At 43.9% G+C, this 24,227-nt stretch overlaps 1 protein-coding gene across 1 annotated transcript in view; it reads left to right on the forward strand.

The window, feature by feature from the left end:
• The window catches only part of Lrp11 (LDL receptor related protein 11), a 36,083-nt gene extending 18,007 nt beyond the window's left edge, over nt 1-18,076 (forward strand). Inside the window, exons 4-7 of the mRNA XM_004651299.2 lie at nt 4,327-4,452; nt 5,834-6,043; nt 10,979-11,074; nt 17,256-18,076. Coding sequence (XP_004651356.2) covers nt 4,327-4,452; nt 5,834-6,043; nt 10,979-11,074; nt 17,256-17,410 — 587 coding nt within the window. The 3' untranslated portion in view covers nt 17,411-18,076. The remainder of the gene's footprint in view (nt 1-4,326; nt 4,453-5,833; nt 6,044-10,978; nt 11,075-17,255) is intronic.
• The last annotated feature ends 6,151 nt before the right edge of the window (nt 18,077-24,227 follow it).

A 24,227-nucleotide genomic window follows, 5' to 3' on the forward strand; every position in this document is an offset into this window, starting at 1 on the left:
AGTCTGAGGCAAGCCTGAAACTACATACTGAATTCCAGGTCAGCCTGGGCTAGTGAGACCTTACCTTGAAAGAAACACACACACACACACCCAGAGGGATATCAGGTATGGTGGTACATACCTGTAATTCCAACACTGGGGAAGCTGAAGAAAGAGGATAGAAAATTCAAAGTCATCCAAGCATCGTGGAGGCAGATGTAGGAGGATCACTGTGAGTTTGAGGCCAGACTGAGACTATACAGTGAATTCCAGGCCACTTTGGGCTAGAGTGAGACCCTTCCTCAAAAAAAAAAAAAAAAAACCTCTAGAGAGATGGCTTAGCAGTTAAGGCATTTGCCTGTGAAGCCAAAGGATCCTGGTTTGATTCCCCAGGACCTACATAAGCCAGGTGCAGAAGGTGGTGCATGTGTCTGGAGTTCATTTACAGCAGCCAAAGGCCCTGGTGCACCCATTCTCTCTCTCTCTCTCTCCCCCCTCCCTCTTTCTCTGTCTCTCTCAAATAAATAAATTATTTAAAAAGAAAAAAATTCAAGGTCAGCCTGGGTTGTATGGCAAGTTCTCAGGACCTGAGCTTCATAGCAACAACAACAAAAGAATAATAGGTGTTCACATTGGAAATAAATTTTTACAAAGTTAGAGGTTTTAGAATCTTAAGGACTTGGCAACCTTGGTAATTTGCATAAGTAGTATTAAAAATTTAGATGTGGGGCTGGAGAGATGGCTTAATGGTTAAGGCACTTGACTGCAAAGCCAAAGGACCTCAGTTCGATTCCCCAGGACCCACATAAGCCAAATGCACAAGTGGGCACATGCATCTGGAGTTCATTTGCAGTGGCTGGAAGCCCTGGTGCATCCATTCTCTTTCTCTCTCTGTCTCTGTCTCTCTCTCTCTCTCTCTCTCTGTCTCTTTGCCTCTTTCCCTCTCTCAAATAAATAAATAAAAATAAAATATTAAAAAGCAATTTAGATGTGCCTTGAAAAAAAAAATTGGATGTGGGCTAGAGAGATGGCTTAATGTTTAAGGTGCTCACCTGCAAAGCCTAAGGACCCATGTTCTTCTCTCCAGATGCCACAATAGCCAGACGCACAAAGGTGAGGCAAGTGCAAGGTCACACATGCCCGCTATGTAGTACAAGTGTCTGGAGTTCAATTGCAGTGGCTGAGGCTGTGGCGCACCAGTTCTCTATCTCTCCTCTCTCTCTCTCTCTCTCTCTCTCTCTCTCTCTCTCTCTCTATAAAAAAACAAACAAACAATGAGTTGGGCATGGTGGGTCACACCTTTAATCTCAGCATTTAGGAAGCTAAGGTAGGAGGATCGAGTTTTAAGGCCAGCCTGAGCTATGGAGTGAGTTTCAAGTCTCAAAAAATAGAAACGTAGAAATGTGGATGGCTGAGATTGTCCAGCAAAGGTTTCAGCTTTCTGTGAGGAAGGAGGGATAACTCACAGAGATAGGCCTGATGCCAAACCTGCCCACGCACGCGTCACGAGTCTCAGGTGGTATCAAGACCTTGCTGTCTGGATTTGACAGTCCCGGGGTACACTGCAGCTGCGCAGGAGAGCCAGCCGGCTAGTGTCAGCACGTTGAAAGCCTCAGTAGCTGGCCTGGGGCAGGACTCATGAGAAGCTCAGCTCACAAGACAGGGACAAGTTTAAGTGCTGATTCTGGGAGGAAAGTGCTCTTGAGAAAAAGATTCAAATCATCTGTCATCAGAAATTGGAAAGAGATTTCTTTTGTACGACCTGGGCACCTGTGTGTGACACAGGAGGAAGGGCTCTGTAGACATGAACAGATGGCTGGCGCCTCACCAGCCTTGATTTGCTCTGGTTTATTAACTCGAGCCAGATTTCCAGTGTCCAAAGGTAAAGTGCCAGTTGTAACGAAGGTGGCAGAGAGTGGTGTGACTCACTTCCCAGAAGGCCGCTGTGGCGTAGGATTGTGTATCTTACTGGCTATACAACATGCAAAGGAATGAGAGGGGCACTATTCCTACCTGGAATCAGTTCTTCGTTGTATTGGATAATGTGCTATGAAGAAAAGTGAATGATGAGCCTCACACACAGTGAAAACAGGTGGGGATAGATGTTTCTGTAACCTGTATTATATCATTGATCTTAAAACTGATGACCTAGCTATTATAAGTGACCCCAAAATGGTGCTTCCCTTGGTAACCAGGAAAGTGGGCATACTGGATTGTAACCTGGTTTGACTTTGAAAATGTTTATTATTATCTATAATTATTCACACCTTTTGCAGGCTTAAGGAAAAATAATCTATTCAGAAGCAAGTTAGAAATCACTTGCAGTATGATCCACAACAGCAGTCAGATAGGACCTGCCCTTCCTGCTGAGATGTTAGTTATTATTTTTCAATCTTATGAAAATTCTCAGTATGTCTGATAAGGTATACAGCATAATAGAATAGTGACACTTGCATACTATGTATAAGTGCATTTGAGATGCCGGCTCTATAATGAGTCAAAAAAGTTTGCTGACCACTAATTCAGAATGGATAAATTATCAATATGACTCCATCTGAAAACCTTTAGGTTCTTGGGATTTTCATGCCATGCATGTGAAATGTGACAACTATATATACTTGTTTTTTGGGGGTAGGGTCTCACTCTAGCACAGGCTGACCTGGAATTTACTACGTAGTCTCAGGGTGGCCTCGAACCCACGGCGATCCTCCCACCTCTGCCTCCCGAGTACTGGGATTAAAGGTGTGCGCCACCAATGTCTGGCTCAATTCTTTTCTTGATGTTTTCCTCCCAGATCAAGATGTCTTCTAATTGCCTTGAACCCATATGGACTCCTTTTCCAACCTTGTAGTTTACTTTTCAATAAAATACATGTCTTACAATGTCATTTGGCTGAATGGACCATACTCAGCCACTGTGTCAGTGGAGTATCATAAAATTTGCCACTCTCCTGTCCCCAAAAGAACCATCTAGTCAGTTCTGTCCCTGTAAAGCTGTGGGACTTCTAGTGGTCTGGATACTTTCCATATTTACTACCAGTGCCTGAGAGTTACCCAGTTGTCACGTAGGTCAGTCTGGTAAAGTTGGCTTCATCAAGGATGCAAAACAAAATATATCCTTTAAGAAAATAATCTGGGATTGGAGAGATGGCTTAGCAGTTAAGGTGCATGCCTGTGAAGCCTAAGGACTCAGGTGTGATTCTTCAGGTCCTACATAAGCCAGATACACATGGTGGCGCATGTGTCTGGAGTTCATTTGTAGTGGCTAAAGGCCCTGGTGCATCCACTCTCACTCTCTCTGTCTCTAAAAAATAAACTTAAAAAAGCTTGTGGGCTGGAGGAATGGCTTAGCAGTTAAGACATTTGCCTGCAAGCTGGGCATGGTGGCGCACGCCTTTAATCCCAGCACTTGGGAGGCAGAGGTAGGAGGATTGCTGTGAGTTCAAGGCCACCCTGAGACTACATAGTGAATTCCAGGTCAGCCTGGGCTAGAATGAGACCCTACCTCAAAAAAACAAACAAAAAAAAAAAGACATTTGCCTGCAAAGCCAAAGGACTCAGGTTCGATTCCCCAGAACCCATGTTAGCCAGATGCACAAGGGGGCACATGCGTCTAGAGTTCATTTCATTTGCAGTGGCCGGTATGCCCATTCTCTCTCTGTCTCCCTCTTTCTCTGTCAAATAAATAAATAAGAAATAAAATAAAATAAAAGGCTTGTAATGCTTATGAATTGCATTGTAGGAATCTAAAAAAAATACCTAAAAGTTCCAGAAAGGAAAAACGTCATATTTCATGAAAATACATTCATGCCAGCCATTCGCTACAAATTGGTGTGTTCTTCACAGCACCAAAAACACGGTCATTCGCAAATAGGCTTCAACAGCAGCAAGGTAATCTCAGTAAAAAGTTTTCACAGAAAACAGGAACGCAAGATACAGGATATAGAAAATGGTATTGTTTTAAAACATGGTCGAATGGTGACAGGCTCTCCACTGAGGAGAAATAAATGGCCAGAAGAAGAGGCCCTAGTGACAGAAATGAGAGATGGCTAGGGGAGGACATGAGGAGCGGGGCACACTGGAGTCTGGGTGGCAGGGGAGTCAGAGCCTCTGCTCCTGTGCGTCTCCTTGACAACAGGTCTCAGGCAGAGAGCCCTGGGGATTCCCAAGCGTTCAGTCAAGGGCTCAGGAGGAGATCCTGTAACCATTCCAGAACCTGCTTCTCCTTTAGGCTTTCCTCCTCCTTCTCCATGCCACTTTACTCACATTTGCCTTCTCCTTACCATCATGTGCTCCTCCTGATGGGAGGCCTTGCCTTGTCCATGACGTGACATTTGTTTACAAACAGGGTGCTCAAATGTCTGCTCACGCTACCATTTCTTCTGTGACAACGGCTGCTGCATTGACATCACCCTGGCTTGTGATGGAGTGCGGCAGTGTCCTGATGGGTCTGACGAAGACTTCTGTCAACACTGTAAGTTGACCGCAAGGCCTTGTCAGGCAAGGGGCTGGGAGGGGTGGACTAGGCATGCTGTGTTCTCGGAACAAAACCGGAACCCAGTGTTCTTCCTCTGCCTTGTGTTAGGATTAACTTGATATGAAAAAGCTCACTGAGTCCCTAAATTGCAAATGTCAAATTTTGGTGTTGCATATGTTTCTCATCTTTTTCAACTTTTACAAGATTTTCCTCCATTTTAAAAATGTTGTATAATTCTGGGAGTGGTGGTGCATGCCTTTAATCCCAGAATTTGGGAGGCAGAGGTAGGAGGATTGCTGTAAGTTCAAGGCCTGCCTGGGATTACAGAGTGAATTCCAGGTCAGCCTGGGCTACATAAAAAAAAAAGTTGCATAAAAGCTGGGCATAGTGGCACACACCTTAATCTCAGTTCTCAGGAGACAGGATTGCCATGAGTTCAAAGCCAGCCTGGAACTAGAGGGAATTCCATGTCAACTCAAGCTAGATTGAGACCCTACCTCTAAAAAGGAGGGAAAAAAAGGTTGTAAAATATGCCTTTTTGTGTGTGTGTGGGGGGGGGAGGTTGCAGTGCCTGGGCCTCTAGCCACTGCACAGGAACTCCAGACACATGCATCACCATATGTATCTGGCTTACGTGAGTTCTGGGGAGTTGAACCTGGGTCCTTAGCCTTCATAGACAAGTGCCTTAAATGCTAAGCTACCTTTCCAGCCCCAAATATACTTTAAAAAAACTGAAGTAAATTAATATTTTGATTTGATAATTATTTTTGAGACGGTCTTGCTTGGTAGCCTTGGCTGGTTCAAACTTGGAATCTACTAGCTAGAGCCTCCCAAGTGCTGAGATTATAGGCTTGTGCCAACACCACACCTGGCATTGTTTTGGTAATTTTTTTTCCAAGGTAGGGTTTCACTGTAGCCCAGGCTGACCTGGAATTTACTATGTAGTCTCAGGCTAGCCTTGAACTCATGGTGATCCTCCTATTCTGCCTCCCTAGTGCTGGGATTAAAAGTATATACCACCATGCCCATCTTGTTTTGATAATTTTCTAAGAACATTTATGACACAATAGGATGAGGCTAAGTCAGTCTTATAAGGTCATATATGAAAAGTACACAGAGAAAAAAGCTGCAGAGAGTAGCTTAGCAAAGCATTTATATGAGGAAGGATCGCAAGCACCCAACCTGAGGTTTAAAATGTGGTCTTTGTCTTAGGAAAGCTACTGGAAGGACAGCGAACGCATCACCCATTTGAAAAGTAGGCAGAAGAGTTTGAGGGGCTGTGCAGAGTCCCAAATAGCCACGATTGAAAATCAACTACCAATGTAGGATTTTAGCTAAGTGAAATCCATCAAGTAACTGAGCTCTTCCAACATTACAGTGGGCCTTGACCGCAAGATGGTGATCCACAAGGAGGCTAGTTCTGCTCAGCCAGGAACTACGGGGCTGAGTGAAGATGCTGGGGGTCCCTGGTTGGAAAAGCCCCAGAGAGCCACTGCCCCGAGCCATCCAGCTTCCTTAGCACGCCCCGAGAAGAGGAATCACTCCACCCAAGGGGTCGCAGAGCCTCAGCGCATTCCTATCATCCCAGGTAAGGACTGGGAAGTAGGTTCTCCATGGGGAACCCTCATTTTCTAGTGTTCATTGTGGCTGAGTTAAGTTTATGTTTGACGACTGCCAAGGGAATGTCCACAAAAGATAGAAACAGTTAAATTCAAATGAGGAATCTGGTCAAAAATTAAAAAAAAAAAAAAAATAGTCCTGACATTAGCACTGATGATCACAAGAAGGCCTGGGATGTAGTTCATTGTCAGAGCGCTTATCTAGCATTCAAAAGAGCACAGATTCAATCCGCAGCACTGATGAAAAATTAACAGTTAATTTATGGGCTCAGGCATGCTGGCGCACACCCTTAATCCCAGCAGTAGGAAGGCAAAGATAGGAGGGTCACTGAGTTCAACAACAGCCTGACAGCCCAGGACTACATAATAAATTCCAGGTCTGCCAGGGCTAGAGTGAGAACCTACCTCTGGAAAAAAAGAAAAAGAGTTAACTTATGGGGCCTGGAGAGATGGCTCAGTAGTTAAGGCACTTGCCTACAAAGTCTAATGACCCAGGTTTGATTTCCCCGGTATCCACGTAAACCCAGAAACACAAAGTAGGTGCATGTGTCTGGAATTTGTTTGCAGTGGTTGGAGGCCGTGATGACAAATTCACCCCTCCATTGAATCCCTTTTTCTTTTCCAACTATTCTCTCTTCTATTTTGATATCATCATTTCCTTTCTCCTATTATGCAGGCCTTGTGTAGGTAGCATCAGCCACTGAAGTCATGAATGCCCAGGACGCTTTATGTCTGGAAGACAGTATTTAGCATGCCTCCCTTCCTTTGGCTCCTGCAATCCTTGTGCCATCTCTTCCACAGTGGTCTCTGAGCCTTTGGAGGGTATGATAGATACCTGTCATTTAGTATTGAACACTCCACTGTCATGTCTCAGCACTTTGGCTTTGAGTTTTGAGTCACCCCAGTGGTGCAGTTGCATTTTGGTCTGTTGTCTATGTGCTCTCTGGGAAAAACTTTTACACAGCAACCAGTTACATTGAAAAAGGTGAAAATTACCGTAATGCTTCTAAGGGTTGAGAGGAGTAAGACTCATGTTCTTCTTACGGGAATAAAATTAGTCTTGTATGAGGCTCTTTCCAAAGATTTAAAACTGATATTTCAACACAAGATGTACCCTCGCGGTGACTTAGTTCAATCACATTACTAGCAATAAGGTGAAAGGCATGTCAAACGTTTGGTTACACAAGCGGATACATACTCAGAACACTCTGAGCCCCAGGCCTTCGGGGAACACAGAGCTCCAGTGTGGCCTGTGTTTGCTCAGCACCTAAGAACACAATGGCTGGATTGTTGCTGGACGTGGTTGCAGCTGTGGAGGTCTGTTCTCTGTGTGGTCCAAGCCATTCATTAATAAGGCTGTCCTCTTGAATGGTAGCTAGCTAGAGGAAAGAAATCTGGTTTCCAGCACTAGAATGCTAGAAAAGTGATGTCTTGGCATTTGCATAGGCTCAGTTTGGCACCTTGACAGTATATTTGTAGCACAGTAGTTCGGCCAAATTCTTTAAGAGATAGGACTGAACCTCAGACCTGTGAGAATGGATGCTTCCTGTGGGGAGCTGCAGAGTTCCTGCTGTGTTTCCATGGATTCTTCGGCTCACTGTGCCGGCACTTCATTGGTTAGCTTATCTCTGGAAATACAGTGAGCACATTTGACTTTATGTTATTATCTTGGGAGTGTTTTGTTTTCTTTTGTTGAGGTAGGGTCTCACTCTAGCTCAGGCTGACCTGGAATCCACCATGTAGTCTCAGGGTGGCCTCAAGCTCATGGCGATCCTCCTACCTCTGCCTCCTGAGTGCTGGAGTTAAAGGCGTGTATCACCACACCCAGCTTGATTTCATATTACTATAAAAGGTATTTTGGTTAGGGATATTAAGTTATTTATTGTTGGGGTTTGAGTCCAGGACTCTGGTCTACTTCTGTATGTTCAAAAACTGCTGTCCATGAAAAAGTAATGAGATCAGTAGGCTACAACATTATTTCTCCAAATTAAATCATGCTTTCCTATTCTAGAAGCTGCTTATAATGCTTACAGAGTAACTTCCTAGACTAGAGACGTGTACAAGACAACTCTCAGAACTGCCTTTCCCAGAATCCAGCACAATATAAGAAAATCAGTATATCCGGAGGAATCCTTAGAGACCACTGCCTATCTGAGTTCTGCAAATCTGAAAGCTTGGTTGAAGTGTATTCTGATTGGAAATAGTCATGAGGGCTGGGGAGATGTCTCAGCAGTTAAAAGCACTTGTTTATAAAGCCTGCCAGCCCAGGATTTTGCCTGGGTTTGATTCCCCAGTACCCATGTCAAACCAGATGCACAAAGTGTTGCATACATCTGCAATTTGTTCTCCATAGCAACAGGCCTTAGCATGCCCATTATCTCCCCTCCCTCCTCTCTCTCTCATAAATAAAAATAACCATGGCTTCCATGTATTAAGTGCTTGTCATTCTGTGTTCCTTTAGTCTTTATAACAGCCCTGTGATGTATAGAACTCTTCATCCCCTTTATAGAGGCAAACATTGAGGCGCAGGGAAGTTAAGAACTTAGCCAAGGTTGCCAGGCTGCTCAATGGAAAGCCAGCATGTAGCTGAGCAGTCATGCCGGCCCACCGTGGCAACCACGCAATGATGCTCACAGTGTGCTCAGAAACAGCTCACTTGGCTGTAAAGCAGGAAGCAGCTAGGGCTCCCCTAAGCCCTGCCCATGAAAGCATTAGCAGCTCAGGGGGAGCAGAGCCCCAACTGCCTCATGACTTTCTTGGGCCTCAGGCAGTTTTGCCTTCATAAGCTCCTTTTTGTATAAAAGCAAAGCTAAAATAAAAATACTAATTTTTGACTCTATTGGTATAAAGATGAATATACTCCAGGCTGAATTTTCTATTATATATTCATCACTTATTATGTTGTTGCCTTGTGATTTAAAAACAGAATGAATTAAATCACTTTTGTGAGGCCCTGGAAGACCCATGGACCCTACCGAGGCACTGTACTTGCTTGCTTAGTGGATAGTCTGAACACAGGAAAGCTGGAGGAGGCTTGTAGTAGGCTCTTGTGCTCAGTCAGTGGCATTAAGACCCAAGATGGCGGTGGTGAGGACAGAGAGGCCATGGCCATGCTTGTTTCAGGGGTGAGAAACAGACTGATTGACACGGATGACGAATAGGGTGAGTGGCTGAGTGTGGAGTGTTCAGGAATAGGGAAATTCTGTATGGGTAGTCCCTTCCTTCTGCTTAGTAAACTCATAAAAGTTGCTCAGAAAAAAATAATTTAAAAAGGGCTGGAGAGATGGCTTAGTGGTTAAGCACTTGCCTGTGAAGCCTAAGGACTCCGGTTCGAGGCTCGATTCCCCAGGTCCCACGTTAGCCATATGCACAAGGGGGCGCATGCGTCTAGAGTTTGTTTGCAGTGGCTGGAGGCTCTGGCGCACCCGTTCTCTCTCTCTCTCTCTCTCTCTCTCTCTCTCTCTCTCTCTCTCTCTGTCTCTATTTGCCTCTTCCTCTGTGTATCACTCTCAAATAAATAAATAAAAACAAAAAATTTAAAAAAATTTTAAAAAATTTTTTTAAGTTGCTCAGTATAAATTACCAAAGAATTTTAAATACAACCTTTAAACTGTCTTGGAATTATGAACATTTCTTTTAATGCCATCCATGTAAGTAAAGATGATTTGAAATTGTTTTAGGTTTTCAGATAAATGTTTCACTTAGAGATAATTTCTATAGTGCTTACCATTAAGCATGATAATATTCAGAAACCCACTTGAAATGACATCACAGCATGAGAGTAACCCTATCAACTCAAGTGTTACGCCATCCCGGTAGTAAAGACACAAATGCTGTAAATGGCTAGATGGGAAATGGCGGGAAGTCACGGCCTGGCTCCTAGCAGCTGGAGATAAGAATTGTATGCTGTTTTTTTGCTGTTCACTTCTGAACTTCCAGGTCCCTGCTCTGGTAAGCCCCTCGTCTCAGCTCTGCTGGACAGAGATGGGGAGGGGACCCCTCCTCCCACGTGGGCTCCCTAACCTCTCCTGCCTTCCCTGTGGCAGGAGCTCTGTGTACTTTCTCCTAACCTAATACAGTCTGTCTAAACCTTAAAAAAAATATAAGGTATGATTTCTGTGGATATTTTCCTTCAATGTTATAGACAACAAAACAGAAAAGTTAAACAAAAAATATGTTATTAAGTCAAAGTTCTGGTTTCCACCAATAAGCAGGTGGTGTAAGAGCCAAAGGAAGGGGAGAAGTGTTTTGTAATACTGTCTTCCAGACACAAAGTGGCTGTGGTGCTCATACCCTCACATGGGCTGACACTTAATTATACAAGACCTGCATAATCAGAGGGGAAAAATGATGATATCAAAATAGAAGAGAGGGTAGCTGGGCATGGTGGTGCACACCTTTAATTCCAGCACTCGGGAGGTAGAGGCAGGAGGATCGCTGTGGGTTTGATGCCACCCTGAGACTCCATAGTGAATTCCAGGTCAGCCTGTGGACCAGAGTGAGACCCTACCTCGAAAGCAGTTAAGGTGCTTGCTGGCAAAGCCAAAAGACCCAGGTTTGATTCCCCAGTACCCATGTAAAGCCAGATGCACAGGGTGGCACATGTGTCTGGAGTTCGTTTGCAGAGGCTAGAGGCTCTGGAGTTCTGTTCTTCTCTCTGTCTCTCTCTCTCTCTCTCTCAAATAAATAAAATACTTTTAGAAAGAGACTAGTTGAGAAGAAGGGGTTCTGTGGGGGAGGCGTGGGGAGAGGAGAAGCATGGCGGGAGGGTTGTGATCATGACATGTCGTCTGTATGCATAGAGATTGCTAATAAAACATTAAATTATAAAGTAAAAAACAAAGTAAAGGAGACTACATTTTCCTGTCCAGTTCTCGAGTCATACATCTGTTTACTTTCCACAGTTGGTTCTTCCTCAGGGAAGAAGAGAAAGGAGAAGACTTTCATTTTTGAGTCCCAGAGTGACCCAGGAAGAAGGGAGCACCCAGCTCCAGAAGCAGGTATGTAGCTGGGAGTGCAGCGCGCCCGAGACGCCCACAGGCTGTATGAGCCCTGAAGAGGTAGCACCCAAAGTTCCCGTCACTCCAGAGCAGGGATCTTCTCCTCTCCCACGGCACAAGGTGTCACGGTGCCTTGGGCAGTGGCCTACCGTCTCTCGGCCTCGGCTCTGTTTTTCACACACTTTCCAGGCAGGACACTCTTAAGGGAAAAGGCATACTTGTGGCATAGTGGGTAAGAATGGAAATTATATATGCCACAGTTCAAATCCTGAAGCCACCACTAAACTTGACAACCATGGGATGGTTCTTATCCATCTGGATCCCGATTTCCTCATTGGTGAGATGAGGATGGTAACTGTCCCTGCCTCGCAGAGTTGTTGGAGGATTAACAGAACACAGTGTAAGGCATTCAGCACACTGCTAAGTGGTTTGGTGATACATAATACTGACTGTGATGTAAGAAGAATGAAGAAGAGACCTAGCGCTCTCTCTCCCAGAGAACGACAGGATGGGGAAAGAGGAGGAGTGGTGGACAGAAAACTTGACCAAATGGAAGAACACCATAGCTCCACCAATTTGGTTGCTTAGGGACGAGATAGAAAACACTTCAGACATATTCCTATAAAAAGATGACATTACAAGCCGGGCATGGTGCCACATGCCTTTAATCCCAGCACTTGGGAGGCAGAGGTAGGAGGATCACCGTGAGTTCAAGACTACCTTGAGACTACATAGTGAATTCCAGGTTAGCCTGGACTAGAGTGAGACCCTACCATGGAAAAAAAAAAAAAAAAAGTTGGCATTATCCCTAAATCTCACAAGCTAGTCAGTAAGAAGAAACCTAAGAGAATGAAATAGGATTCTTAAATTATGGATATAAAATGAGAATCTTAGCTGGGCATGGTGGTGCATGCCTTTGATCCCAGTAATCAGGAAGCAGAGGTAGGAGGATTGCCGTGAGTTCGAGGCCACCCTGAGACTCCATAGTGAATTCCAGGTCAGCTTGGGCTAGATTGAGACCCTACCTCGAAAAATTAAAAAAAAAAAAAAGAGAGAATTTTTTTAACCTAGAGTATCCTTTGTAATATCTGATAATATTATTTGTCTTCTATCTGGACAATATTAAATATAGTTTAAATAATAAATAATAATAATAAAATAATAATAAATAGTAAATCCAGATGTTAAGTACAACACCCCCACTCCTGGCCTAGTGAATTTAGCCATCTCTAGATAGTTGTATAGGATTGTCTATCAACAGAGAAACTAGCCTTCCTCAGATGTCTCTGGAGCTTCTGTTCTACTTGGCTGTTGCTCATTTAGTTGCCAAGACACTTTGAATGCCACTCCCATTCATAGGAGCAGGATATGTAATACATTACCTTTAAAAACTTTATATTGAGGGCTGGAAAGATGGCTTAGCGGTTAAGTGCCTGCCTGTGAAGCCTAAGGACCCCGGTTCGAGGCTCGATTCTCCAGGACCCACGTTAGCCAGATGCACAAAGGGGCACACGCATCTGGAGTTCGTTTGCAGGGCTGGAAACCCTGGCGTGCCCATTCTCTCTCTCTTTATCTCTATCTGCCTCTTTCTCTGTCTGTCACTCTCAAATAAATAAATAAAAATTAACAAAAAATAAAAATAAATAAAACTTTATATTGAGCCAGGCGTGGTGGCACATGCCTTTAATCCAAGCACTCGGGAGGCAGAGGTAGGAGGATCCCTTTGAGTTTGAGGCCACCCTGAGACTCCATAGTGTATTTCAGGTCAGCCATATCGAACCAAACAAAAACAAACAAAAAATTTTTATATTGACAACTTCCATTCATATACACAATGTACCCTGATCATAATCCCCGCCCACCATCTTCTTTTGTCTTTCTTCCCCTATCCCTCCCCCCTCACTGAATCCCTTTCTCTTTCAAACTAGTCCCTCTTTTTTTTTTTTTTTTGGTTTGTTTTTTCTTCTTCTCTGTCTCATTCAGGTCTTGTGTAAACAGTGTCAGCCACTGTGAGGTCGTGGATGCCACGGCCACTTCATGTCTGGAAGACAGTGTTGCAAAGCACTCCTCCCCTTCCTTTGGCTCTTACGTTCTTTCTGTTAGTTCCTCCGCAGTGCTCCCTGCGCCTTGGAGGGTGTGACAGAGAGGTCTCACTTAGTGCTGAACGCTGTTTCTTCTCAGCCCTTTGATGAGTCTTGAGTCATGTCAGTGGTCACCACCATCTGAAAAGAGAAGCTTCTCTGGGCTGGGCGATGCATCTACTCAGTAGTTAAAGACACTTGCTTGCAAAGCCTGCTGGCTTGGGTTCCATTCCCCAGTATCCACATAAAGACAGATGCACAACATGGCACATGTATCTGAAGTTTGTTTGCAGTGGCAAGAGGCCCTGGCACACCCATTCTTTTTCTTCCTTTCTTTCTTTCAAATAATTAAACAAGAGCAGCTTCTCTAACCAAAAGTGAGAATAGCAGTAAGACAGGGGCATGATTATAAATATTAAGAGGGAAATTTGTATAACATTTTTATTTATTTTTTTTTTATTTTCGAGGTAGGTTTTCATTCTAGCTCAGGCTGACCTGGAATTAACTCAGGGTGGCCTCGAACTCATAGTCTCTTGAGTGCTGGGATTAAAGGTGTGCACCACCACACCTGGCTGTATCACCCTTTTTTTTTTCTTTTCAATTTTTTTATTAACAAATTCCATGATTATAAAAAGTATCCCATGATAATGCCTTCCCTCCCCCACTTTTTCCCCTTTGAAACGCCATTCTCCATCATATCCCCCCTCTCTCTCAATCAGTCTCTCTTTTATTTTGATATCATGATCTTTTCCTCCTATTAAGATGGTCTTGTATAGGTGGTGTCTATTCATATACTTTTTTTTTTTTTTTGAAGCAAAGTTTAATAGTTTGTTTTTTTTTAATTTGTCAGAGACAGAGGAGTGTTCCAGGGCCTCTGGCCACTGCAAAGTAACTCCAAACACATGTACCATCTGACTTTATGTGGATAATGGGAAATTGAACCCAAGCCATCAGGCTTTGTAAGCAAGTGCCTTCAACTGCTGAGCCATCTCTCCAGCTGCATTTTTTTTTGTTTTGGTTTTGTTTTTTGAGGCAGTGTCTCACTTGAGGCCAGGCTGACCTGGGTTTCACTATGTATCCCAAACTGGCTTCAAACTCCCAACAATCCTCCTACCCCAGCATCCTTAGTGCTAGGATTAAAGACAATAAGCCACTGCACCCAGAAAAAGTATTTCATTTTAACTTAAAAGTTTTATTATAGATTTAAGCACAGTATGTTTGTACAAGACAGAGAGAAAAGAGAGACACTTCATCTTAGTTAGTTACTGAGAATTCTATCACTCTTTTAGAAGGGGTGGAAAAAAATTTAGTTTGGGTAATTCCAAATTACCCAAACTAAAAATACTGAAGAAACTATGCCAACTATGAATTAAAAAGTGAGAATGAGCCAGATAGAGTGGCACATTGCTTGCCCTTGGGATTACAGCACTAGAGAGGCAGAGGCAGGAGGCTTACAGGCTTGAAGCAAATCTGGGCTATATAGCCAAACCCGTCTCAAAAAAATCAAAAAGCACAATAACAAAAAAAGAAAAGAACAGCGGTAAAGAAAAATGAAGTTATGAAATTTGCAGAAAAATGGGTGGATCTGGAAAGGATTATACTAAGTGAGGTAACCCAGGCCCAGAAAGCCAAGCGCCACATGTTCTTTCTCATCTGTGGATCCTAGCTACAGATGACTGGGCTTCTGCGTGAGAATGAAAATACTTAGTAGCAGAGGCCGGTAAGTTAAAAAGGAGACATAAAGGGAAGAGAAAGGAAGGGAAGGTACTTAATAGGTTGATATTGTATTTATGTAAGTACAGTGATTGAGATGGGGAGGTAATATGATGGAGAATGGAATTTCAAAGGGGAAGTGTGGGGTGGGGAGGGAATTAACATGGAATATTTTTCTATAATCATGGAAAATGCTAATAAAAATTTTAAAAAAAGAAATTAAAACAAAAAAAAAAGAAAAAGAAAGAAAAGAAGAAAGAAAAAGGCTCACACTTGTAATCTCGGCACTCAGAAGACTGAGGCAGGAGGCTTGTCATAAAAAGTCAAGGCCAACCTAGACTATATAATGAGTTCCAGGACAGTCTGGGCTATAGCTATAGTATAAAGACCCTGACTCAAAAAAATAAAAATAGCTGGGTGTGGTGGCGCCCGCCTTTAATCCCAGCACTTGGGAGGCAGAGGTAGGAGGATCACCATGAGTTTGAGGCCACCCTGAGACTGCATAATGAATTCAGGTCAGCCTGGGCTAGAGTGAAACTTGCTCACAAAAGGTCGGGGAGGGGGGTGTGCTGGAGAGATGGCTTAGTGGTTACGGCACTTGCCCACAAAGCCAAAGCACCCAGGTTCGACTCTCTAGGACCCACATAAGCCAGATGCACGAAGTGGCACATGCACCTGGAATTTATTTGCAGTAGCTGGAGGCCCTGGCGTGCCCATATTCTCTCTCTCTCTGAAATAAATAAATAAATTTAAAATATTTTTTAAAAAAGCTGGGGCTAGAGAGATTGCTTAGTGGTTAAAGGCACTTGGTTGGAAAACAAACAAACAAGCAGGTACTGCCTGAATAGATTTGATTTTTTGTGCTCAAAACAAACAGGGATCAGCATTGACAGTCTTCAACTTCTTACTTAGCGTTTAGAAAATGGAAATTTTCCTGACCTATATTCCCGAGTTTTGTCACCCTAGCTGCGCCTGCGCCATAGAGCGGGGATTGAGATGTCCACCTGCCGTCTCTTCCCCTTTAGCCTGAGCGCAGTTCTCAGTGTTGGGCGCTCGGACTCCTTGTGAAGCCTGGAGGCCTCATCACCACCTTCCTCCCGTGAACAGGCAGAACTCGGGCTGCGTGTTTCTTCCAGCTTACAGGAAGTGATCTGGGGCTCCTTCAGCTTGAGTGTGCTTTGAACAAGGTCTCGATTTTTGTTCCTTTGCTCTGTACCCAATTCCTGCCGTCTCTACAGGGAACTGGAGTACTGAGCCCTTTAGCCAACTCAGCCACCTGAGAACTTCTTCCCTTGGCATGGTCGCTGGTAGTCACAGTGGCTCAGGCCACTGGCGGGAGAGAATTTAGTGATTTATGTGGTAAAGCTGGCACTCAGCATTCGCTTATCCTTGGGGTTGGGGCTCTTCAATTGACAAAACCTGCTTTCTTATCTTTACTTAGCCCAGGGTCTGGCGCATGGAAAGCTACTGAGTAGTGCAGAAGAAGTGAGCAAAAGTAAGGATTATAGGACCGGGCTGTCCCACCAGTCTTAAGACGCTGCAATTAAGATAATTCTGTCATGCCATCTCCAGATTTGGCCTGACTGCAGAGTAGAGACTAAGAATAGTCTGCTGAGTCTGGGCAGGACAGTCTGGGCACATCCATCCTGTGCCTTCCAGTCTCTGGAAGCTCTGCAGGCTGACCAGTCCCACGGGAAAAGGAGAGATATTTTCCTTACCGACCTGTGGCCAGTTAACGTCAGTACTTTTTGTTTTGTTTTGTTTTTTTCAAGATAGGGTCTCGCTCTAGCCCAGGCTGACCTGGAATTCACTCTGTATTCTCAAGCTGGCTTTGAACTCAGGGCAGTCTTTCCTACCTCTGCCTCCTGAGTGCTGAGGTTAAAGGCATGCGCCACCACGCCTGGCGGTAAATTGTGAAGTTAGTTTTCAGCAAAGATCCTAATGGCTTGACAGTAATGTCTCTGGACTTCCAAAAGGAAATGAACGTCTTAAGCCCTAAGCAGAACCAGTCATCGAGCTAGTGCATATGTAAGAGAGAATGATCATGTATGACTCCATGAATGTAATCTATGACTAAAGCAAAAATTTTCCCATGGTCACAGTACTGTTTTAGTCAGGTAGAAAGGTGATCTCATGCAGCGTTTGTACCCACAAAGGACATACAAATTTGTGGGAACCTGGTTTTAAAGAGGTCTGGGTTCACAAGTGGACCTACAATATACCAGCCAAACTCTCCTGGGGGAATTACTTCGTGTTCTCTGCACTTCAGTTAATCTGCAAGCGCGCCATAGTTCTCGGACCAGTTTGCTCAGGTGAAGTAAAAGGATGTGCCCAGTGCATGGCAGTAACGCCCGCTGCCCCTGTTTGTGCCCGCCCCGCTCGCGCAGGCGCCGTGCTGCCCCTGGCCCTGGGCTCGGCCATCACCGCGCTGCTGCTCTTCCTGGTGGCGTGCCGCCTCCGCATGGTGAAGCAGAAGCTCAGGAAAGCCCGGCCCATGACGTCCGAGGAGTCCGACTACCTCATCAACGGGATGTACCTGTAGTCAGCGGAAGCGAAGGAGTCGGGAAAGATGGGCTTCGCGTCGCTTATTCTGATGTTAGGGTTTACAACCTTTTTATTTCCAAATGGGCTAGAAGGTACTGCAAATCACAAATCTTATTTTATTATAGAGTTGTTTTCCTTAGGAAGTGAAATGTTTTAAAGTGTAGAGGAGGGCTGGAGAGATGGCTTAGCGGTTTAAGGCACTTGCCTGCAAAGTTGATTCCCTAGGACCCATGTCATCCAGGTGCACAAGGTCTGGAGTTCCTCTACAGTGGCTGGAGGCCCTAGTGTGCCCATTCTCTATCTGCCTTCCCCCCCCCTCGCATAAATAAAAATATTTAAAAAAAATAAAGCGTAGAAGAATTCACATGATTATAGACTTGTGCTATTTACTCAGCTGTCCCTAGAAACAGGAATTTGTAGTTTGCTGAGGCATAAAAGTGAACGTGCCATGAGATGAGCTCTGAATGCCAGTGCCGGCCTTTCATTTTGAAGCAGCCAGCTGCTGGTCCTGGCAACGATGGGCAGCTGGTGAGGCAGCCTCGCCTTGTTCGGTGGCTCTGTTCTCCATAAGCTCCAGGGCTCTCCTCTCTTTCCTGCCAAATGTTTCTGAAAGTGGATCCTAAGAGAATATGTATTTTAATGAGACTTTCTGTATGGAGGTAGGTATGTGTGTGTGTGTATATATATATATATATATATATATATATATATATATATATATATATATATATATATCTGTAAGCCTTAAGAACAGGTGAATGAAGCCTAGCCAGAGAGGAGTATGGGTTCTTCCTAATGATGTCAGTACTTCTGATGTCATTTCATTTTGGTGGCTGCCGTGTGAAGTTGACCTTCACAGAAACCTCTAGACTGGATTGGGAACAGCTCTGAGATGGTTATGAAATGAGATAAGAAATCAAACCAGGGGGCTGGAGAGATGACTTAGTGGTGAAAGCACTTGCCTACAAAGCCAAACGACCCAGGTTAATTCCCCAGGACCCACATAAGCCAGATGCACAAGGTGGCCCATGTGTCTGGAGTTGGTTTGTAGCGCCTGGAGGTCCTGCAGCACCTGTTCTCTCTGCCCCTTTCATAACTAACTAACTAACTAACTAAATAAATAAATAGAAATCAAACTGGCTGGAGAGATGGCTCAGTGGTTAAAGGAACTTGTTTGCAAAGCCCAGTAGCCCAGGTTCAATTCCCCAGTCCCCCACATAAAGCCAGATGCATAAAGTGATGCATGTGTCTGGAGTCTGCAATGACAAGAGGTCCTGGTGTACCCATTCTCTCAACATCTCTTTCTCTCTCTCTTCTTACAAATGAACAAATAAATATTTTTTTTAAAGGAAATCAAACTGAAGGGGCTGAGGATGTGGCTCAGTTGGTGTGGTGATGCCTGTAGTCTCAGCTGTCGGGAGGCAGAGGCAGGAGGGTCAGAAACTCAAGGTCATACTCACCAAGTTTGAAGTCTGCCTGGGATACATGAGACCCTGTCTCAAGAAAGAAAGAAAGAAAGAAAGAAAGAAGGGAGGGAGGGAGGGAGGGAGGGAGGGAGGGAGGGAGGGAGGGAGGGAGGGAGGGAGGAAGGAAGGAAGGAAGGAAAAGGAAAAGGAAAAGGAAAAGGAAAAGGAAAACAGAAAAGGAATCAGAAAACCTGACCATTCAAAACCTTTAACAGAGGGACTGGAGAGTTGGCTTAGCAGTTAAGGCACTTGTTGGCAAAGCCAAAAGACCCAGGTTTGATTCTACAGTACCCATGTAAAGCCAGATGCACAGGTGGTGCATGCATCTGGAGTTCATTCTCTCTTTCTGTCTCTTAATAAATACATGAATAAATATTTTTTAAAGCTTTTAACAGAAGCACAGCTGCAGGCTAAGGGAGCAAGGATGACTGACAGTTACATTTACTCAGCACAGCCTCACAGTCAGAGCACAGCAACTCACTGGGAAAGTCTCTGGTTTTCAACATGAGCCTTTGTTGTAAAGCAGAACATGGAGTGGGTCTCTGGGTACAGCTTTTGTTCAGATGTCACTGTGGTTTAAGTATCAGTACGTTATCTTATCTAATGGAATAAGCCCAGTGTTTTGTGTTCTGTTTGCTAGGGCTGGAAATTAAATCCAGGGGCATTCTTATGATAGGCAAGTGCTGTACCCCTGAGCTACGTTCCCTGTCCTCATTTTTAATGGTATAAAAAGTTATAGCATACAGCTAGCTAATAATGCCAGACCGCATTTCCAGAGCAGAAAGCAGTTTTGCACAAATTCATCACTATAGTAAACTGACATTGAGCTTAGCACCATTTCCATTTTCAGTATGTAAGTGTAAAGGCAAACTATTCCTGTCGTCACTTAGTGCCAGGTTGTGCACACTCAGGAAAGTGCTCTGAGAGTGTGCACAGGGCAGTGCCCCTTACACCCATGGTGTGGGCTTTTTTTCTTTACCATAAGTGGCAATTTTTGTAAAACACAGAACACTGTAGACTCTTAGTTGTAGACAGTCTAAAGTAGGTGGTCCCTTCAAACAAGGGGCTTAATTTTGGTGGGGAATATAACCTTTCAAAATACATTTACAACATAGGAAGTCGTACAAAAACAAGTTGACTCATATTTTTTTGTTTCCTAGGAAACTAGCCTTTTCCTAAATGTTTACTTGAACTGAACAGTGGCAGTTTAAGAGAAATGGACTGTATGAAATAATGTTTGTACTCTAGATATCACCCATAGCCAAACCCAATACAGTAAACTTAGGCATGCATCTTTCTGCATCTCTTTTATATACAAAGTAATTAGATACAATAGAGTACTGCTATGGTTTTGAAATACTTGAGGTGTCCTAGATGTAATATTCCTTTAATAAACTGTATTTTGTTCTTATTCCTTTTGGGGGCGTGTGTGTACCAGTGTGTTACATGGTGTATGTAGAGCTTTCATGTGTGTGTGCAGAGGCGTGTTCCTGTGTATACGGGTGAGGAGACCAGAGGACAGCATCAAGTGTCCTCTGTTGTTTTTCTACATTTCCTTGGAGTCTCATTGAACCTGAAGGCTGCCCAGGGAGCCCATGGTTCTCGTCTCTGCCCCACGCAGGACTGAGGTCACCGGTATGTGTGGCCGTGTCCAGCTTAGCACATGGGCTCTAAGAATCAAACTCAGGGCACATCAGACCCTCGGGCCCTCATGCCTGAGTCACGTATGTTTTTAGACGCTGGGCCATTTTCCTAGTCCTCTTAGACCTTTCTAAAAAACCCCTTTCATAGCCAGGCATGGTAGCACACACGTTTAATCCCAGCACTTGGGAGGCAGAGGTAGAAGGATCGGTGGGAGTTTGAGGCCACCCTGAGACTATATAGTGAATTCCAGGTCATCCTGGGCTAGAGTAAGACCCCGGAGGGGGGGAATCCCTTTTATAAATTTGAGTGACTAACATTGCCCAAGATGTTACTATATTATTTATATTTAATCATGACAGCCCTGTTTTTAAAGAGGTTGCAGAAGTGAGCTGGCAAAGGCCTTTTGAAATGTATCAGAGGGAAAATCAAGTCTACCAAGTACTTGTGTCACCAAAATCAAATGGACTTCCTGACATCATCTTGGCTGTGACCATCTGATGGAAGGAGTCCTGCATCTATGGCAACTCAAACAGTTTAAAGGGGAAAGGTGGACACAATCTCTCTCTTCAAACATACTTCGCGTTTTCCTAAGGCCCACTTACACTTACCTTTTCTTCTGTGCTCAATACAGCAGATGCTGTCAGCCATCCACTTTGACTTTTCATGCCACTTGAGTACCGAATATGGTCTCTGCAGTAAGAATGCTCTGTCAGCTCTCTTCCAGAGGCCGTGACTTAGTCTCACCGTTCCCTAGTCCACTAACTAACAAACATCTGATCATGGTCCTTACCGTATTTCTCTCAAACTAGACAAGTCATGTGAATTCTTAAATATTCTACATCCTAACACTGACAAGTGGAAAGAGATCAACTTGTATTCTTCAGTCTATTTTAGTGCTTTCTAGACGTAGGGAACTTCTCATAAACAAATTTTTTAGGCTGGGCATGGTGGTGCATGCTTTTAATTTCGGCACTTGGAAGGCTGAGGTAGGACTGCTGCGAGTTTGAGGCCAGCCTGAGCTAAGGAGTAAGTTCCAGGTCAGCCTGGGTTAGCATGAGACTCTCCCTCAGAAAAACAAAGCAAACCAAAAAAATTCCTGAAAAATTTTTTCATTTTTTTCTATATTTATTTATGAGAGAGAGAATGGGCTCACTAGGGCCTCTAGCTACTGCAAACAAACTCTAGAAGCATGCGCCACCTTGTACATCTGTCTTATGTGGACTCAGGAATCAAACCTGGGTCCTTAGGTATTGTGAGCAAGTGCCTTAACTGCTAAGCCATCTCTCCAGCCCTTTGTAAGTTTTGTTGAGGTAGGATCTCATTCTAGCCCAGGCTAACCTGGAATTGGTCTCAGGCTGGCCTGGAACTCAGCAATCCTATCTCAGTCTTCCAGTACTGCTGGGGTTAAAAGCGTGCATCACCATGCCTGGTCTCCTGCAGTTTTTTTTTAAATGTTATTTTGAGAGACAGTGGGAGAGAGAGAATTGGCATGCCAGGGCCTCAGCCACCGTAATTGAACTCCAAACACTTCCGTCACCTAATGGGCATGTGCGACCTTGCACCTGCCTCACCCTTGTGCATCTGGCTAATGTGGGGTCTAGAGAGTAAGAACATGGGTCCTTAGGCTTTGCAAGCAAATGCCTTAACCATTAGGCAATCTTTAAGACCCTCCTGAAAATTTTAATACAAAGGTATTGAGAAAACAGACTTTGAAGAATGTTCTTTCATTTTCATTGCTATTACTTAATATGACTGAAAACCTCAAATTCCAAGTAAATAAAGGGTGGTGTTCCTACCTTTAAACTGTAGTGCTACAGATGAAACTAGAGGCTGGTATCTCTACATGTATTTATTATAGACATTTGTATACAGAATAAGTCAGCACTACGAGCTGCCCAGTCTGAAGCCACACCGCCAACTTTTTTCCCTTTTTTCGTCAGTCAGGGTGGATGACATAGACACCCAGCTACAGCTTCCTGGGCCACTCTCTCTAGCACCGCCATCCACTTCCTAGCTGCTCACTAGAGCCAAGAACATAAAGAAAGGTCTTCCCCAGAAAATGTCTTACAATTTAGAACCAATGCAGTGATGTCTACATGGAGATTCTACAGTCTTTTTGATCAAAACTTTAATTTCTAGGCAAAAATCCTCACAAGCATAAATATACATAAATTTCAGCAAAATAATAATTACTGCATGTGATGTAAGCCTCTAAGGGACACAGCAAAGTGTGCAGGGTGTGAAGACTCAGATACTGATGTCCCTAGCTGCCCCAATTCCCTGTACACTTAAAATATCCTTGGATTGCCATTACCTGACCTTATTAACCTCTGGACCCCCCCAAAAAAAAAAAAATCTGCATCCTACTGGAATGCCATCTAAATGAGAATGGATTCTTCAGATCTGGCATCCCTTGAATGTCCTCGTGTAGAGAGGACAAAGAAGGTAGGAAGGAAAAGAGATGGAGACAGACATCACAGGGTCCAAGGGATTCACTAGCCCCATGTGAGAACTGAAGAGGGTACTGCATATTACTGTTTTCTCTCCCAACGAACAAAGAGGGAGTTTCACAGAATCCTGACCCAAACAAAATTTCTCCAAAAGGTGAAGCCCAGGGCTAGAAAGATGGCTTAGCAGTTAAAGGTACTTGCCTGCAAAACCTAAAGACACAGGTTCAATTCCCCAGTACCCACATAAGGCAAATACAAAGGGGGTGCATGTATCTAGAGATTGTTTGCAATGTCTGGAGGCCCTGGCATGCCCATTCTCTCTCTCTCAAATAAATAAATTTTTTTTAAAAAGGTGAGGGCTGGAGAGATGGCTTAGCAGTTATGCTGCTTGCCTACAAAGCCGAAGGACCCAGGTTCAATTCTCCAGGACCCATGTAAGCCACATGCACAACAAGGTGGCGCATGCATCTACAGTTTGTTTGCAGCAGCTGGACGCCCTGGTGTGCTCATTCCCTCTCTGTCTCCCCGCCCCCAACCTCTGTCTCAAATAAAAAGCCAAAAAAAAAAAAAAAAAGGTGAAGCACAAAGAATAAATTGGGGAGAGAGACCAGCAATAAGAAATGATTGACTTGATTTCCATTTTATTATATTACAATACACAGACAAACTTGGGCCAGCCAGTTTTCTTCAAGTGAGTTCCTTTTATTGACAGTCTGCTAAGTACAGTAAAAACAAAATGCTGGTATCTTTCCAAAAAAAAAAAAAAAAATGATAGAAGAAATCCAGAGGTACAACTGAAATCCAGTCAGAATTCATCTTACTCAAGATAGGGTTTTTAGGACTAAGCAAGCTGCAAATCTTTGAGCACTTACCTAAAATACCAGCCTACTGACCCCTCCATGTGATTGTATTAGTTCTCTGTTTCCATGCTCTTACTAGCTCTTTTAGGGTCACACAAAAACTACTAGAAAATCTGCTAACATTTAGCTGGGAACTAGAAATACCTGGGGGCGGGGGAACAATCTTACAAACTCTGTGGAATTATTCCCTGGTTTATCACACAGCAAGAATATTTCAAAGAATTTAAGCCATATTAATTACTAAAAGATTATTCTATTTAGATTCCATTAGCTTTCTAAGGTGCTTTAGTAGAGGAACACTGTGGCCAACCTAAAAATATCTAGTTGACTTTTTTTAAAACAAGAGCAGTTATTAGGGGAATGGGACTTTTAAATGTCTCCATGGATAATGGTTA

This window comes from Jaculus jaculus, chromosome 9 (genome assembly GCF_020740685.1).
Source record: "Jaculus jaculus isolate mJacJac1 chromosome 9, mJacJac1.mat.Y.cur, whole genome shotgun sequence".
NCBI lineage: Eukaryota > Metazoa > Chordata > Mammalia > Rodentia > Dipodidae > Jaculus > Jaculus jaculus.